This window comes from Nothoprocta perdicaria, unplaced genomic scaffold (genome assembly GCF_003342845.1).
Source record: "Nothoprocta perdicaria isolate Ctin4 unplaced genomic scaffold, notPer1 scaffold_22, whole genome shotgun sequence".
In the NCBI taxonomy this organism is placed as follows: domain Eukaryota; kingdom Metazoa; phylum Chordata; class Aves; order Tinamiformes; family Tinamidae; genus Nothoprocta; species Nothoprocta perdicaria.
The window spans coordinates 2,814,782-2,832,258 of NW_020455415.1; the positions used below are offsets into that span (position 1 = coordinate 2,814,782).

A 17,477-nucleotide genomic window follows, 5' to 3' on the forward strand; every position below is an offset into this window, starting at 1 on the left:
CCCCGCCGCGGCGGCCGCGGCCGTGTGGACCGCCTGGCTCAACGTGTCGTGGGAGGGCGGCGCGGGCGACAACCGGAGCGGCTGGGAGGCGAGCGAGAGCGGCCTGTACGGGCAGGACTCGCCGCTGCAGGCGGCCGCGGGGCTGCTCGTGCTGCCCGACGGCCGCGACTCCTTCAACGCCTGCAGCGCCCTCACCAACTTCAGCGGCGCGCCCGGCGCGCACTGGCTCGCGCTCATCCAGCGCGGCGGCGGCTGCACCTTCGCCGAGAAGATCCGGCTGGCGGCGGCGCGCGGCGCGGCCGGCGCCGTCATCTACAACTACCGCGGCACCGGCAACGACGTGCTGCCCATGTCGCACGCCGGTGAGCCCGGGGACAGGGCCCCCCCGCGCGACGACGGTGTAGGGACCCCCCCTTTGGAAACGCGGATTGCCCCCGAGCGCTTCCCGCTGCCGGGGGTTGCGCGAGCGCGGGATGAGCCTCGGGCCGGGCTGGTTCTGTTCGGGTACAGTCGGCCCGGTGCTGAGCAGCGAGCTGGGAGGTTTCCTCGCGGCTCTCCTGCTGCATCAGCACAAGGACGCGTTTCTGCCTAGGCTTGTTGCTTGGTCAAGGTGCTGCTGTTGAATTTTGTTTGATTAATGAGTAACAAAGCTTGGTGGCTGGAGAAGCGGYGGTGGGGTGAGCTAGGGCAGGAGCTGCCCCGCTGTTCTGGCTGGGGTGGGCTGGGCACAGGCTGCAGGTGAAGGCAGGACTGGACCTGGCGTGTTTGGGTTTTCTGTTTAACTTGGTGTATGGCTGGCTTATGTTGAGCACTTATTGGATGTTTTCTAAAAGCTAGTAAAGCTAGTGGACTGGATTAGATTTTGCACACAAGCTTTTCCCCATGTCTCATTCGCCAACCAACTCTGAAACTGGCTGGTTTGCCAGAGTGGGAGGCTGATCTGCTCTTCCAAAGGTCGTTTGGGGCAGGCAGAGCGCTGTCTCCAGCATGACTGGCGAAAGCCCTTTTAAAGGGTATTTCCATTTTGCAGAGGCTGATGGAGTTTCTATTCTCTTGCTCTAATAAGCTTCCCGCTTGCCAGCAGTGTTTTTTTTTCCAAACTGCCCATCATTCAAATGAAGAATGAGCCCTGGCTGTGTTTCAAGCTAATGCTTCCTGAGAAATAGCCCACAGCTGAGAGGTCTAYGGCTTTCTTTGAATATAAAGGATAAGGTCCCTTTTTGTGATGGGGCACCACGAACTTTTGCTGACAACCGTGTCCAGTCCTTGTCTGTTGGGTTGATGTGCGCTCACCTGGTGTAGCTGTGTTTTGCTCATTGGCAGTGTTTGGAGAATGCAGGTCTTGGCAGAAGTAGAACAGTGAGAATGGGCAGTGAGTCATCTTAAACCTCAGGCTGATTTGAAAAATAATTATATACTTACAGCCATGTGTCTTAGAGCAAGTGAGAAGGACTTTTGTCTGCTAGAAGCAGAGATGAGTGAGACAAAGAAAACAGCAGATGGCTCTTGAGGTTTGTTGCGTGTAATCCTAATGAGTAGTRTGACTGAATTCAGCTTTACGAGTTTAAAATGTACAATCTGGATAGGCCCTGACCCAGGTGGCAGAGCCTTCTTATGTAATAAAATCACCTGCTGACAAATGCTGTTGAGATCTGGCTGTCACTGGGCAAGTCCCTCCTGCTGAACGGACAGTGGCATCTCTGCCTGAGCCCCGTTAATGATATGACTGTGTAATCCAGCAGCTCTGGGAGAGCAGCTCTTCATGCTGCTGACCCGCGGAGGTCACTGCTGATCCCTTCTGGAAGGGGAGTGTTGTGTCCCCCCAGCTGCTCGGCCAGCTGGGCCCCGCAGCATCTTTGTTAAGCTTCCTAGAAGCCGCCTCTTGTTGAAGGGAGCCATCTGTTCTCTGCAGGGTCTGTGCAGATCAGAGCTGCCTCCTTTCCTGTGCTGTGCTTGAGCTTTATGCATGGGGACTTTGTTTTGCTGGCTCTAGGCTCCTCATCCTATGTGACTGGTCGCAGGCCCAAGGGCATGTTGAACCTGCCCAGCCAAAACACTGATAAAAGGAGAGGACTTCTTGAAGATGACTCTTTCTGTCAAGCTGCTCATTTCATCTGTGGGAGTCCTACTATCTCCCAGTGCAGTTATGGGGCTAAACTTGTTGCTGCTGTTCCTGTTCCCTGTCCTTTGTTTTTTGTCTGTTACTATCTCTTCTCTTACACCCTCGCTTTTCTTTCTTTCCTTACACTTTCATGTGTATTTTATTGTTTCAGTGGACCTTTATGCCCCCTTGTTACTTCCTTCAAGAGCAGTGTTCTTGCTCCTGCTGGTGTGGTTTGCCTGACTGTTCTGCTCCTTGCAGGAGGGTAGAGTGTCTGTGGCCTCCTGTTCTCCAGTGAAACTCGGTGCTCTTGCAAACTTTCCATGCACAGCGTGGYCAGGAGGCAGCAGAGCCTCGCTAAGTGCAGGATTTTGCTGACAAGGGGCGCTGCTCTCAGCCTGAGCTGAAGCGTAGGAGATGAGCAGGTCAGTTTGCCTTTCTCCACACTRCATTGTCTTGGCTACATCTCTTCTGGCCTCCAATGGTGGTGCTGGATGCTTCAGTTTTTCCTGAGGCTTCAGGGAACATAGTCCTCCTAATGAAAGCAGAGCTTTTGTGCAACTCCACTTCCTGCCGTTTCTGTAACCGTCCTAACTTCTAACGGTGAATGSGGTCTGCGTTTCCTAAATGACTTCATTTCTCCTTTAATTGGGTCATTGCATGCTATTGCATGAAATCAAGCAAGGACAGGCTCTTCCTGCAGGCTGGGGCTGCAGGGAGGAGCACAAGGCAGCGGGGCAGCCTTGATGGGCTCGGGAGAGCCGAGCCTTGGGCCTTGCCTGGTCTCCAGCTGGGCCCGGGTAATCCCTGTGCCTGCGTGTGCTTTGGCAGCTGGCGTGTTCCTCCTGTCCGCAGCACGGGCTGGGAGCTCTGTCTGCTTAACAGAAAAAGAAAATCCCTCTCCGTGGGCTTTGGAAGCACAGCACAATATACTCAGCTTTCTTTGTGGAATTTCTTTAACAACAAAATGCCTTGGTTATTAACAGACTTATAGTAGCGGGCTCTTTTCCATGGGTGTCAAACTTAAGCCTTTGACGCAGCTTTTTATTTAGAGACTCAAAAGTGTCTGCACTTGAAAGTGGTGTTTGTCCTAGTCATCCTTATTCTGCTATGAGACACTTTTGCTGTCCAAGTTATAATGTGTTTAGTCTGATGAATTCTTTATTGCTTGTATCTGTCCTCTGTGGGGAAACTTTTTGGTGTGGAAACTTTTTGGTATGCCAGCTTAACTGGAAGTGCCAGTCAAAACAGCAGAACACAATAAATAGCCGMACGAGATATAATCAAATGCTGCCTAATCCCCTCTACCATGTAGAATGTCAAACATCTATAACAGAGTCCAAAGTAATATTTGCTTAGTAATTTTATAAGCTCAAAATCTTATCAATTAGCAAACTTCAGTTTTAATTGTGCTCATTTTAAGAAGATGGTACCTCTCTGTGGCAGGCTGAACAGCGTTTCAAAGTACAATTCTGTGTGCTTATAATTGCACCTCTCTAATCTATACTGACCTTTTGAAAAAGCCATTTGATTGGAGAAAAAGAGCAGTGTGTGTGTTGGGGGGAGGAAAAAGCGCACAGTAAGAATTGGTTTGTTTTAAGGGTGAACCTTGACTTAATGCTGTTGGGTGCCTTTGGGRTCAGGGTATGTGAATAGCTAAGGAAGGCTCTTCAGTGTGAAGTGCATCTCTAAAGCTGGCAAAGAAGGACTCCTTGCAGGTCATCAAGTGGCTGGGGTAGTTGCTTTTGTTTCCTTCCTTTCCTGCCTTGAGCAAGACACTGCCTGGTTTGAGTGGGGCTCTGCCCTGGGCCAGCACAGTTGGGTAGTTCACACCAAAATTAACAGTAGCAATGTGTCCCAGGCTAACGAGATGAAGGGCCTGATTCCAGTCTGAACTTGCCTCAGTGCACGAAAGGGTTAGGAAAAGGTTAAAAATGTAGCACTGCCACTTAAAACTTGTTCTGCAGGAATTCCAGAAGGGTGAAGACTAATAAGCATATGCATAGAGGCCAAAAAAAAAAAAAAAAGGTGATTGTGTTCTGCTCAAACTTTGTATGAAGCACTATCTTTATCTTTAGAAACTAGATAAAATTGTCTCATGATATTAAAAGGCTGTTGTGGCCTGTTAAACTGGTCCTGTGAAAGTAAAGGAGGTGAAATTGAGATGAAATGGTGATCCTAAGAGAGGCTGTGCTTGGTAAGTGTTGTTTAAACCTCTTCACAGTGACTGAAGACTTGAACTGAGTACATCCTGGGCGAGGAATGAAGATGCATTTTCAAAGACTGTTGCTCTCATGTCCTCTGTCCATGTCTGGCTGCATTTCTGCGGGTTACTTAGCCTTTCCTACCATCAGGACCTTGTTAATGAAGGAATTTGAATGCATGYATCTGTCTGAATTCGCTTTCATTGGTACTGTGATTTTGCATCTCTGCAATTAAGTAAAGCTATTTGAGCTGTATTTGTTGTAACTTGCCTTTGCTGTGTGCTGCATTTGGTTCTCTAGACTTGCTCGTATAGCTGATTAAACTAATGTCACAGCTACACTGGCATTCAGGTTGTTAAACATGGTACGCTAGTCTGACCAAGAGCCATCATCTCACAGCCAAGGGATGTGCTGAGAAGTTAAGGTTGTCCACAGAATAGCCCAGTCAGTGCTGCTGTGCTGCTCCCTGGCCTCACTTGTTTAGGCCTAGCTTAGGTACTTCTGGCATGGAAGGTTGCAGGTTAGGCAGCAGCCCTGAAGCAGACTGGAACAGGTCTAAGTGCCCTTGCCTTTTGGTTTGTTGAGCTGCAGAAATACAAAAGGATGAATTAAACCATACCTGGCAGCTGTGGTAGCAGAGGCTTCACAGTGGGACACACGCAGCCCTACATCAACGGCAGCGTGTGTTTGTACCACAGAGCAAACAATGATGTGGCTGTAGTCGGGCTCGGTGCTGCCCGAGTGTATCAGTGTGCCCTGTCTCTTTGCAGACTGATGCCCTGCAGTTTATGCTGTGCTGATTTACATTATTTGCCATTAGCTTTCTCCAGCTTGCTTGTTTCCAGGGAGTGTTTGGCTGCTGCGACTATGTTGAGAGAAAAGAGTATTAGCTGTGGGCTCGATCTCATGTGCAAGTTGAAATTTTAATTGTGCAAGTGTTACTGATTCAAAAGTATGATTGAGATCTGGAGGACATCTTAGTGTCCTTAAGAAAACTACTTTGATGTTTCATGTTTTCTCTGATTTCATGTTTTAAATGCTGTAAGAAGTGGGGCATGGTAGCGTTTATGTAAATGTTTCAAAGGCATAGAAGGAAAAAAAGCTGGCATTTAGATTCATTTTGCAGATAATCACTTCTAATACTACTCAAACCAAATAGAGTGCGGATGGATTTCCAGTTGCAGAATACACTTGGAATCCATAGAAGTTCAAATCATATAAAACCACGTTTGGTCKTGACATGCTGCACCAACACCCAACCTGTTAGTAAGTTTTCCATGTTTGCTAGTGGGTTGCTAGCTACCAACTGTTGTGTCTGATTTGAAGACCAAGCTGCCCAACATTGTCCCTAAACAAACAGGGACAGTAGTACCCAAGCTGTGTGGTACTTATTGCTTCTGTGCTGGACCAAGCTTCCAGCTCTTGATGATCAGGATGAGACTTTTCTCTTTAGCGCTTAACTCTGCAGATAATATAGGAAGTGTTGTTCAGACGGCATCTTCTGCTTGGCTGGGTAGGAATGTGAGAGCTTCRTGTCTGTGTTGCGCCAGGCAAGATGAGTCACTAGCCACAACTGTGTTGAGATCCTGTTAACTAAATATTACTGTGCCCTCCTGTAGTCCTGTTAATAGATGTAGTGCTGGTGGAGGCTGTAAGCTGGCCCAGACCAAGGGGAGTAGGTGCTTCCAGGAAAAGATTGTTGTGGACATGAACTCTCCGAAGAGTTTCTTCTTTGGTCTGATGTCATTACCATTCAGGAGGTTTCTCCTCTTGCCTCTCTTCTGTCCCCACAGTTTTGGGATCTTGTAAGGCTACTCAAACTTTAAAGGGAAGGAGCGTTACAGAGACATGTAGTTCCTTCTCTTGGAAGCTCTTGTTATGACTGCCTGCTCACGAGCACTCCTGCCAATTGCTGCAAAGTTTTCCCAGTGTCGTGCACGTTTCACTCTGAAGTTTGAAAGATTTGTGTGATGAGGAAGACGAGATCAGGCATAGYGTCAACTCTCATGTAAAACAAGATGAAAATGGATTCCATTAAGTGCAGGTGACAATGTCAGCAAGAAAACAGTTCAATCAAGAAGCTGGGGTGGAGCGGGTTGTTTACCTTAATTACTGAATAGGATATCTACCCGTATCCTGGAAGTCAGTAGTTCTTTTATCTTTGCACTGGGTAATATTTGAGGTGGGGAAGAGAGGAGTGCAAAGCAGGAACAAGAGAAGGGAGAGGACTACCTACATATCAGCTGATCTAGGCTAAAACTGCTCCTGGAACTGACTTCAGTTGCCCTTCCSTCTTGCAAAGGGAAGAGCAGACCGCGTGCTGGGTGGGCTCTCTAACGGTGCCCATGGCTGAGGGTAAGGGCTGGGATAGGTGTTCCTCAATCAGATCTGCTGTAACAGACACCAAACAAACTGCTACAGTTGTTAACTACCAAAAATCACATATTTGTTGTTTGCCTCAGTTGCAGAGTGATGAGCAGTAGTCAAAATATTTCAGGTCTAAATAAAAAGTAAGAAATAAGATGATATAACAAACAAGCTGGTTGCACGTTGGAACAGCCAGCTGTGCTAATAGAGGAAGAAACTGTTTGGAGTGTCAACTGACAATGGCATCAAGTATGGTTTGTCTTTTAAATACAGACATGCTGGATTGCTCTCTTGTTGACACTTTGTTCTGGGCTGGAGAGGTGTCCTAAGTGACTAATGAAAGCTGGTGAAATACTAGTCCCTTCTGACTAAGATTGAAAGCACAGCTATTTCTGTGATGTGAACACCATATCGTGTAGGTAAAGACAGAAATCCAGCCACTGTCTTGACCCAACCCAGGATTTCTATAAGCATTTGATTTCTCTAGAGCCTTCAGATAGTGGTTCTGCTGTAGGGTGGTTCTGCTGTAGCTAAGGAGAGCCTTTCTTTGAGAATTTGCACTCAATTCAAAGCCAACATTTTGACTTTTCTGTCTGTATGTGAGGCAACTGTAATCAAAAGCATTTTTTCTTCTCTCTGAGCCCATGGCTTGCATGGTGCTCAGCATGTACTGCAAATACTGGAAAAAGAGTGATGATGGGTTACTGCCATGGCCCTYTGAACAATGTGCCTGCATTCTCTAAAGATTTCTCTACAAAGCAATGCAAGCTTTCTAAAGAAAAATCCTTCTTTCTGTAGTAGTTCTGACAGAATGCAGTCTACTGTAGCAGAATGCCTGCAGTCTTTACGCTTAATTTGGCGTCTTAAAGCAATGACTGAAAACAATTAATAGGTCCTCTTCTGAATTGCTATTTAATGTCTTTGGGGGAAAAAATAAATCCTTCATCCTTTCTCCTCTCATTTCAGGGGTTTGGCCTTTGCTATGCAAGAAAAATTGCACTTGAAGGCTTACAGATATTGCCCCAGGTTATCCTTATCTTTAAGCTGAAATGGGCTTTTGTAGTTTAATTTAAGCTAATTTTGGTTAATTAGAAGAAGTTAGTCAATGCAAAATAGTTGCAATGCTGAGCTTCATCTGAACAAGCTGGGAAGCCAATTTTAAGTGAGGGTTAGTGGAGCTAACTTTAACTCCAGGTTTTGAGTTAGCTTCAGTGATGTGCAAAATGGTCAAACAAMTAGAAGTTAATTATTCACCACAAAAAGCTTTGCCAGTGTCTCAGGTTTGGCAAACRCTCTGCATTTGTCAGTTCTGCCTTGCAGTATTGCACAGAAAATGTTAAATATTTTTTAGATTGAATTATGCTTTCTGTGAAAATAGATACTGAAGGGTAAGAGCAGTGTATATTCTTAGTTGTGGAAGAAGAGGATGTGTGCAGAGACAGCAAACTTCATAACTGACTTCCTTGCTCAATTCTCAAAGGCATGTGATGTTTTTTTTGTTGGTTACCAGTATATTAGACCTTAAAATGCACTGCTCCAGAAAGCAGCATGTGATGCAAGGAGCTGGCATTGCAGTTAGCAGGCCAAGCCAGTGCTGCATTCCTGGTTATGGAGCTTGGTGGTGAATAAGAAATATGGGAATGAAACAAAGGTTCCTTTAAAGTCAACTTGTTTTCAAGCAGTTAATTAGCTGAGGAACTCAAATATGTCCTTAATGACATGGAGGGTTTTGGTAACATAGCAAAGATGTTAATTACTGGAGGCTCTCCCTTTTCTCCCCCTCCCAGATTGTGCTTCATTTTTATTAAATACGCAGAGTGAAATACGTAATGCAGTTCACCCTGGAGAGCACATTGCTATAACAACCTCTTCTCCTAAGGGAAGATTTGCCTACCAAAGCTGCCTCAGAAGAGATGGTCATTATGAAAGTGGGAGTGGGTGAAGCTTAGAAGACTCCTTATTTTGATGTGCTGATGCAGTAAGTGGCTCTCAACCGTGAGGCTGGAAATGCAGGACACTGGSACTAAATTTTACCTGTGGTAAATCAGGGAGTATTCAGCTTTCATCCCAGGTGAAGATATCTGCCTGTTAAACTTGTTTATACCCCACAGCTGTTCTTAAAGGCCTGTCAGGGCCCTTACCTGCTGGTTGGCTGCCCAGCTACATATTTTCAAGTAAAAAAAGTGTGAACAGGTTCAGCGATGCCCATCGCAAAGTGTCTCATGGGCAAAACTTTCCATGACAGAATTTTGGTGTCTGCAGAAAACCTGATTCCATTTTCATTAAAAAAGACAAAAAAGAAAAAATAAATGTTAAATTATTTTTTGAAATTGTRGTTGTATATGTACTATGCCTGGAAAAAGATGTTTCCTATTAGCTGCTGGGGGTTCCTGTTCCCTTACTGTCATGGGAAGGGAGGAGGGAGAGGAATATTAGGCAAGTCTGAAAGTCATCTTGTGGCTTCGTGGCTGGCTTTGGCCCGATCGCTTTGTGCCGCTCTGCAGAGCTGCTGCTACGGGGTGACTTTTAGTTCTGCAAGTCACGGAGTCTACGTAGGGGTAGTGTGACTGCTTCTGACATGGACCTGCTATGCAAGTTTTGCCTTCACGTTTACAGTAGTCTCACCCCTCTTAGTGATGGTGCAGAGGGGATTACCACTATTCACAGAAACACGGAATAGTTGACTTTTGAAGGGACCTCTAGAGATCATCTAGTCCAGCCCCCTCCTCCAGCAGGGACACAGGGTGGCATCCAGGTGGATTTTGAAGATCTCCAGAGAAGGAGACTCCACAACCTCCCTGGGCASCCTGTTCCAGGGCTCTGTCACCCTCACAGTGAAGAAGTTCCTCCTCACATGGAGATGGAACTTCAGGAGCTTTACCCACATCAGAGCTGAAGTGTTGGTTATCTTGTATATTAAAGTTTGTCTGGATTGGGCAATACCTCCAAAGCACAGCTTTGCCATACTTGGTTTTGAAGCAGAGAATTTCTATGTGGACCCAAGATTTAATCCATGCTGTGATATGTTTCAACCTATTAACAGAATCCTTTTTTTCTTCTCTCCTTATGAATCACTGGCACTTAAGGCATTGATTACGTTGTATTGCAGTCTGTGGAACATCTGAACGGCTCCTCTCAGGACCTGCTTGGTTTCGCTCAAAATTAATTTATCTGTAACACATGCAAGAGTAGCGCTGAATTGCAGTAATCCTGTTAATGAAGGTGAAAAAGCAGGTATTTATGGCGTAATTTTGTTTTTGCAGGTGTTTGTTGTGGTTACTGCTCAGGGTTCTGTATGTATATTGAGCATTGCATTTCTCCACTGAATCTCCAAACCTGTAACTTCATGTTTACAAACAGCAGAAGTGTAATGGTGGAATAAGGACGGTCTATACATGGCAGAGTTTAATATAGTTATTTAATATTGGCATAAACAGATGYAACTCTGCCCTGCGTCCGAGTAAACCTGGCACAGCAAGGTAAAACACCGATCCCTAGCCATGTACTCTGTGCCAAATGTGCTGGTGCCACAGCTTTTTCTGTGCCCCAACAAACCATTTAAGGTCCTGTGCTACGTTTGTGTCAGTGTCTGAAAAGAGCATTTTTCAGACTCTCACCAGCATGCTATTGTATTTGCAAGGTACTTTCTGCAAAGCTCCGTCTCTACAGAGGCAGATTGTATTTACTGAAGGTACCTGAATCAGGCTCTTGCTGTCCTATTTTACAGGAGATGGGAAAAGGAGTGAGGCTGGGAAATATTCAACTTGAGCTGATTTTGCTTCTKTGTACCATGACTCCATTATTACATAGAGAGGCAGCAGTTTAATTTTACTCTCTAAATTCCCTTAAAAAGTGTTACAGAAACCCTACCTGAGTAGCAGAAAGCAACTCTCTGGTCAAGATCTTGGGTTCTGGTGGGATTGTGGCGGATAATTTTTCTTCTGCACAAGTTAAGTTTCTTCTGTCTTTGCTCCAGGCTAATAAGATATCACTCAAGCTCCTGTTGCTGGGCAAGGGAGGCCCAGTGACTTGCCAGATAAGGACTATTCCCCACCATAAGAGACCTGTTGGCATAGTGCCAGAGCCAAGTTTCCTTCTTTCTCAAAAGGAACTTCTGAAGTGAAGTCACTTCCCAAGTGGTACCCAACAGTTTTGCACCAGGTAGTCCTGGTGAACTGGGCTGTGACTATGCTGTGGTGAGCTAGGCTCAGAAATGGGATCCTTGCCCTGTTTATGGCACAGGGCATTCAGTTAACTTTCTGTGATGCTAGATTAGCTCTTTTAAGATCACCTCAGGAGTTAATAGTTGGTTCTAAATGCCCCCATAGCAGGAAATAGTGGAKAGCGCTGATTTGTATCATTAAGTGCTTGCCTAAGGCAAGTAGTGCAGCTGCTCTAGGAACCGACCATCCTCTTGGTTCTGCCCTGGCTGCTCAGTGTCAAAGCTCTTGCCTAAAAGCTCTTCCTAGCTGCCCTGCCTGCAGCCTGAGCCCTGACCCCAGTGTGCCCCACTCTGCTGTTCCTTGATGAAACAACCCACCATCCCTACATGTGGGGAGCACTGAAATGTTAACTGAGGGCAAAGAAAAGCAATTTCTGACTTACAGCAAGCATCCCTGTATGAGAAGGAGCAGGATATATTTACCTAAATTTCCTTTTAGTGACTGCTGTGAGAGTAATTCTCTGAGTGCTGCTAGATGGCAACTCGCATGTGTYGTCCTAAAGCATTACCAACCCGAACTGAAATTGCAAAAGGAACCCTGGGCAGAGGGAAGGAGTCAGGGAAAAATGATTTAAAACTGTCTCCTGMCATTCTGTGTCATTAGAAGCCTGCAACCTAAATGAATGTAATGGGTTTTTTTCTTAGAATAGGTTGGTAAATTCATAAAGTTAACTGATGGGTTGGTAGCTGAAGTAGTTTTGCAGGCTGATAATGATATTACATTAACATGTGGTACTGCATTTAACTATGCCCTATATTTGCCAGAGAGGCTTATTCAAGGATGACAGGGTGAAACGTGTTTCTTTTTGGCAGTTTTCTTCAGTGTCTTGTCACAGCCTGTTCTTTCACACTTTCCTCTGGGGCTATGAAAATAAGAAGTCTCAGCTCTTGGCTTGAGCCAGGCTGAATTCTTGTGAGCTCTTGACTCCAGCTCATTTCATAACTGGCCTGTAAACCCAAGCTCGTCATAAAGACAGTAGCTGCAGCCTGGCTGAGTTTCTTCTGTGTGATATACTTCTCACAGGGAGCTTTYTGAATAAAAGATGAGTTTAGTCACACTGAGGAGCGTTGCTGCTAGACATGATGCTTAGCCATCTTGCATCAAAAGCATTACATGAACAAACTGGCAAATTAGTGAGTGCTTTCTCAAATGATAACCTTGGTGCTTTAACAAAGTTTTAGGATTTTTAGGTTGTTTTTTTTTTCTGCTAGCTTAAAATTGATGAGGTTTCTCTTGCTGGGGAGGGGAGGARTTTGGACTCCTATTAAAAATCATTTTGGCTGCATTACATTAAAAATAGCAGTTCCATAATGGCCTTTCTTCCTTTTCTGTGTAGTATCTGTTATGAAAGTTGTATAGCTGCAAGTTTAATGCTCTGAGACTCCTGACTGACTAGTCTTGGAATTTAGTTTTCTTACTTGATTTAGAGGGAAACCAGTGACAACTGCATATTGCTTTTTCTTTTCTCTCCTCCCCATATCCCTTTCTCCTGAGCAACCTCTTCTACTAGSATTGCCTTAAGTTCCCACAGACACTGCAAAGTGTTCTTAGCATTATTCATCATTTGAAATGAGAGCAGCTTTGTTCTGTACTTAGTGGCCAGACTTCCCAATGTTCCTTCCTACCACAAAACATCACGGGACCTCTTGGTCCCTCTGGTTTGTCATGATGTTCAGCCAGAGAAATTTGATGTTAAAATTGTGATGGGGTGTGCAGCCTGCCACACCGACAGACTGCTTGAAGGCCAACCACACCTCGGCATTGTCTTCCCTCCAAATTTGCATGAGAAATGCAGAAAAAACACTTARTTTACCACTGAATTTCACTGAAATATTTTTCTCCCCAAAATAGAAAAGTGAAGGGTCATCCATGTTTTTTTTCAGTGTTTGGTTAAATGCTAAGCCTACTTTCCAAAGTAGGAAGGAGGTAGTAGGAAGTAGCAGCAGAGCAGAGGGGAACACATACAGGAATGTCCCTAGGCTGTGTGCCTGGAGCGCGAGTGCTCTGGGACATGCTGCAGTCTCTAGTGACCTTGCTGCACAAAATACTGTTTGTAACGTCACGCTCTTCAAAGACATGTTAAAGTGTAAATCACCCAAGTGTTGCTTCTACAATAATTGAGTGTTCCAGGTGGGAATGAGAGGCTTTATGGAGAGGAATGGTTGCCAACAGCAGCTCATCTCTGCAGCCCGTAGATAATGAATACTTTTCAGATGAATTTGTCACTTGAAATCCACCAGCTCATGCTAAATTTGCAAATGCCACTCCAGCTTTCCAGTCTGCTGTATGGTGCTTGAATTAGAACTGTGAAAATCACTTCTGTTCAATGCCTGGCAGCTGAGTATGGATTCCCTTTCTCTCTTGCAGGTGCAGGAAGCATCGTGGCAATTATGATCGGCAACCTGAAAGGCACAGAGATTTTACGCCGGATTGAGAGCGGCATGAAAGTGACTATGGTTATTGAAGTGGGGAAGAAGCATGGCCCTTTGATGAATCACTACTCGATATTCTTTGTCTCCGTGTCATTTTTCATTGTCACAGCAGCAACTGTGGGCTATTTCATTTTTTATTCTGCTCGGAGATTCAGGATCACGAGGGCCCAGTCCAGGAAGCAGGTGAGTTTGTGTGTGGCATCGCTTGTTGGTGCTCTGGGATAGCTGTGGATCCCTGAGGGTGACATCAAAAGCATCAAAATCACCAAGTTTGTTGCTTCAATGTGAAGGAGTGTGTGATCTTTAAAATACTAATAGGTACATTTTTAAGCAGCTTGAACCTTTCTACAGATGTGGGCAAAAGACACCGATCTAGGGAATGCAACCAATTGTGCTTAGTTTTGTCTTCTACAAATCTAATTCCCTGAAGGGTGATGCAGCAGTTATGCTGAGATATTGGAAGAGATCGAAGAAAGTGATAGGGATGTTCGTGGGGACCTTGAGCAGGRTTGAATGCTGGGCTCTTTCTAGTAATCTCAGAACTGAACTTGGCTGAGTTGGTGTGTGTTCTCGGAGCCTGTTGTCCAGTGTCATCTTATGGGTGATGAACATTTACTGTATTTACTAACTATAGAGCTCAGTGAACTGAAACTGTGTTTGCACCTGGCCTAAGCTACAGCTGTCTTCTAGGCCTGTCTTCTAGGCTAGGCTTCCCCTAAGTGGTTTGTTTTAAGCGTGTTCTCATGTTTGGAGATCGTTGTACCTAGAAATGCGTACAATAAAAGAATAATTGGAAAGAGCAGCGTGGGAAGCTATGGACTGCCTGTAAGATACAGCAATATTCCTGTAAAATATAAACAGACTTGGGCAGGAAGACCTGGGAACCCTAGAAACCAGTCATCGAGTGTCACCATGAACTGAATCAGGAAAATCTGTCCTCCTTTGTGGGCATTTATAGCAGTTATGGAAGTCAAGCTCTGTTCTCTGAGCTTGCAGGCTTTCAACAACTTACAAATGCTATTGATGCCTCTTGGGTAGAGAATATTGGGAAGATAGTCTGCTTGGCTAGTACCTTCATGAGCTATTTCCAGCCTGGCTTCTATGTGCACAAGGAATTTACTTTAGGTTGAAAAATAACATTGGTAAATGACATGTCATTTTCACCTAATTTCAGCTGAATTGCTGAAGACACAGACCTTAGAACAGTGGCTTGTGAAACAAAAAAACAAAGGAAGCTTCTCTGTCGTTTTGAATACAAGTACTATCTTATATAAGCAAAACTCGGACAACCCAGGCTTTTTTAGTTGCTTTTTCAACCATGGTATCTAAAAACTATGGCCTCACAGTGATTAGATAAGCAAAGAAAATAAAGTTGTTGGTGAAGGTGAACTGGCAAAACAGTGTTTCTGTGGCATTCTCTGTTAGACAGCAAGTTGGATTTTTTGGTATTGTATGCAAAGTCTCCGTTAACACTTTCAGTTGCCTGACTAACTTGATTAAACCCCCAAATATTAGTCGAACACTTATGAGCTTTCACCTTACACGTGGAACTTGCGTGTCATCATTCAGCCYTGCAAACTCCAATTACTTGGACTTTAGCCTGTTGTTCAGAGGAAGGGAACATGTTTTTCCTCTTGAATCATGAACATGTCTAGGGGTTATGCATGCATCCTTCGAGGAGGTGTATTTTAAAAAAGTAGGTGTCCTGATAGTTATAAAATATTACGTGTTTTCTCTTCAGAGGAGTGCTACTAATTTGAAAGTAGCTGTTTACCAAGGGGTATTCCTTCTCACATTCCTCCATTCCCATTTTTTAACCTGCCCTGTAGGGAAAAGAATGAGTTGTTATTGAAAAGTCTGAAATCAGATTTGCTTGAGCTAAAAGGGACACTTCTTGATTGCTTTTTGCAGAGCGCTACAATGAGAAAGTTGTGTTGTGGTAACACTCTACTTGCCCTCTTGCTGCTTTAGATCCTTGAATACTTGRCATACTCTTGTGGAGTGATCCTCAGACCTGCGGAGCTCTCGGTCTGGACTGAAAAGGGCAATGCYGTGGGTTAGGATGGGAAAGACTCTTTTCTGGAGGCTTTGCCCCTTCTGCAAAGGCCTCTTTGTAATAAGTCTGACAGGCAACCAAGCTTTTTCGTGCAYGGACTTAGCGGTCACCCAGCTTGAATTGGATTGTTTTCAGATGTTACAACATTGGCAATGTTTTCTTCCTTTGTCTTGAGAAATCATGTTCAGACTTCAATGCCTGCGGAAGCAGACTCWTGTTTTATAGGTGGGCTGTTTAGTGCACTTAAGTGTCACTGTTTGTTAGCAGATTCTGTGCTTCTGGTGTGACTGCTTGCATTTTCTGGAAGAAGGGCTCTCTCCAGCTGGTTTGGTTGCATCAAGCACTTCTGCCCTGCAGTTTTTTTCTTGAAGCTGGCACGTCTGGCCCTCACTCAACTTGAGCAGGAATTGCATATAACTTAGTATTGTAAAACTACAACCTCCTTTTTTGAAAGCTGAGTAAATATTGAAAAGTGCTAGGCRAGCATGTTGTGTTGTAATTTAAGCGAAAGCAAAAATGTAATAACAGGTGATCTGCCTTAATTGAACTGAAATTGAGAAGCTTTTTCCTTGTGAGTCAACTAATTAAGCTGTTTAGTCTGCTATATTTATCTGAATGCATTTTTCATCTGGCCTTTATTCAAGTCACCACCTCTGCAGTCTCTTACTACATCATAGGAAAGCCTGGGAACTAAGCAACAGCAAATCTAACTTGCCCACTTAGGTGCTTCTCTACTCAAACATGCCAGGGCTATAGGAACTTGACCTCACAAAATACATTGACATTCCAGCCTTGAGTATCTTGGGTCTCATGATAGGCTGTCGCATAAGACTTTCCATGTGCAACCTTACTCCACCCTGCTAGGGGGCTGTTCTGATGTATATCCTAAAATAAGTGTTAAAGGTGACTTTGCCGTTGGTACTTTTCCTGAACAGCAATTAAACTTGTGCCCAGGCAAAGCTTAATTTTGTTTTAGTAAATTATTAATGATTCAGCCGGCTAGGTCCTGTCTAATAGACTTGGCGAGACATTAGATGCATAGATTAGATAGATATGAGGGAGTGCCCTCCTGGACAGTTTAGTTTACAATTTATAGCAAGAAGTTATGACCTGTAGCTCTAGCTGCACATGAGAAGTGCAGTATTGCTGCACTCGTGTTCTGATGATAGCACACATGGTACTGGTGCCCCGAATTGTTGAAATGAACTGAAATTAGGAGGTGGAAGTCAGGCTGAAAAGGTCACGGAGTAGATGTTGCCTTCCTGAMCAGCGTGTGTAGTTATCTGTGGAACTTTAGTCCTGTGTCCCAGAGAGCTGCTGTGTTGGGCCAGCATGTGGTACTGCTGAGTTGCCCAACTCGCTCTGTTTTCGAGGCGTAACTGCAGCAGGAAAGGAGAGGACTGTTCTTGGTGTTGGTGCAGTTCTTGTGACCTTTAAACAGATGTTGCTCCTGTGTTAATTAAGTGCTTTGTAGTGATGACAGCTGAGCAGAAGCAGTTGCCAAGCAAGCTGGGCTCCTGATGTCTGGTTGTCTGTGTCTTAACGTCTGAGAACATCAAACAAATTGGATGAAGGAAAGTGCAATTCAGCTTCCTGCTCAGCTTTTATTAGAGCTGTCTTGTAATTCACCCGAGGCTAGTCATTTGATTTGTATCACACCTTGTTTCAAGAGCTTATTTTTTTTGTTCAAAAGGCGAAATAGCTGTGAGGGAAATCGGGTTTTCTTTTGTTTGTTCTGTTTGTGTTACTTTGACCCAATATTAAGATAAAACTGCATTCCTCCACTTGACAGGAGTGGTCCATGCTGGGTCCTGAGTAAGCTCCTGAGCTGTTAGYGCTCTATAGAGCAGTCATGCCAGAGGACTAATTCAGGGTGTGCTCGTGGCACTCGAGCTGATGGATAAGGAAACTTGCCTTTTATCAGGATGCAGTGTTCCAAGCTTGTGCCAGGAAGCTGTCATCAAACCACTCGTTCAGCTTGCTGATTGCTGGTCACAAAATCTTCAGTCCTCTGTACCAAGTTAATTTGAAGGTTTCTGTTTGTTTTGGCAATCTGATCAAGATATCTCCAAGTTTCTAAAAAAAMCCCTCTAA

At 44.8% G+C, this 17,477-nt stretch overlaps 1 protein-coding gene across 1 annotated transcript in view; it reads left to right on the forward strand.

Annotated features, from left to right (window-relative positions):
* RNF128 (ring finger protein 128, E3 ubiquitin protein ligase) overlaps positions 1 to 17,477 on the forward strand; it is a 38,527-nt gene that overhangs the window by 13,726 nt on the left and 7,324 nt on the right. Inside the window, exon 2 of the mRNA XM_026039055.1 lies at positions 13,263 to 13,510. Coding sequence (XP_025894840.1) covers positions 13,263 to 13,510 — 248 coding nt within the window. The remainder of the gene's footprint in view (positions 1 to 13,262; positions 13,511 to 17,477) is intronic.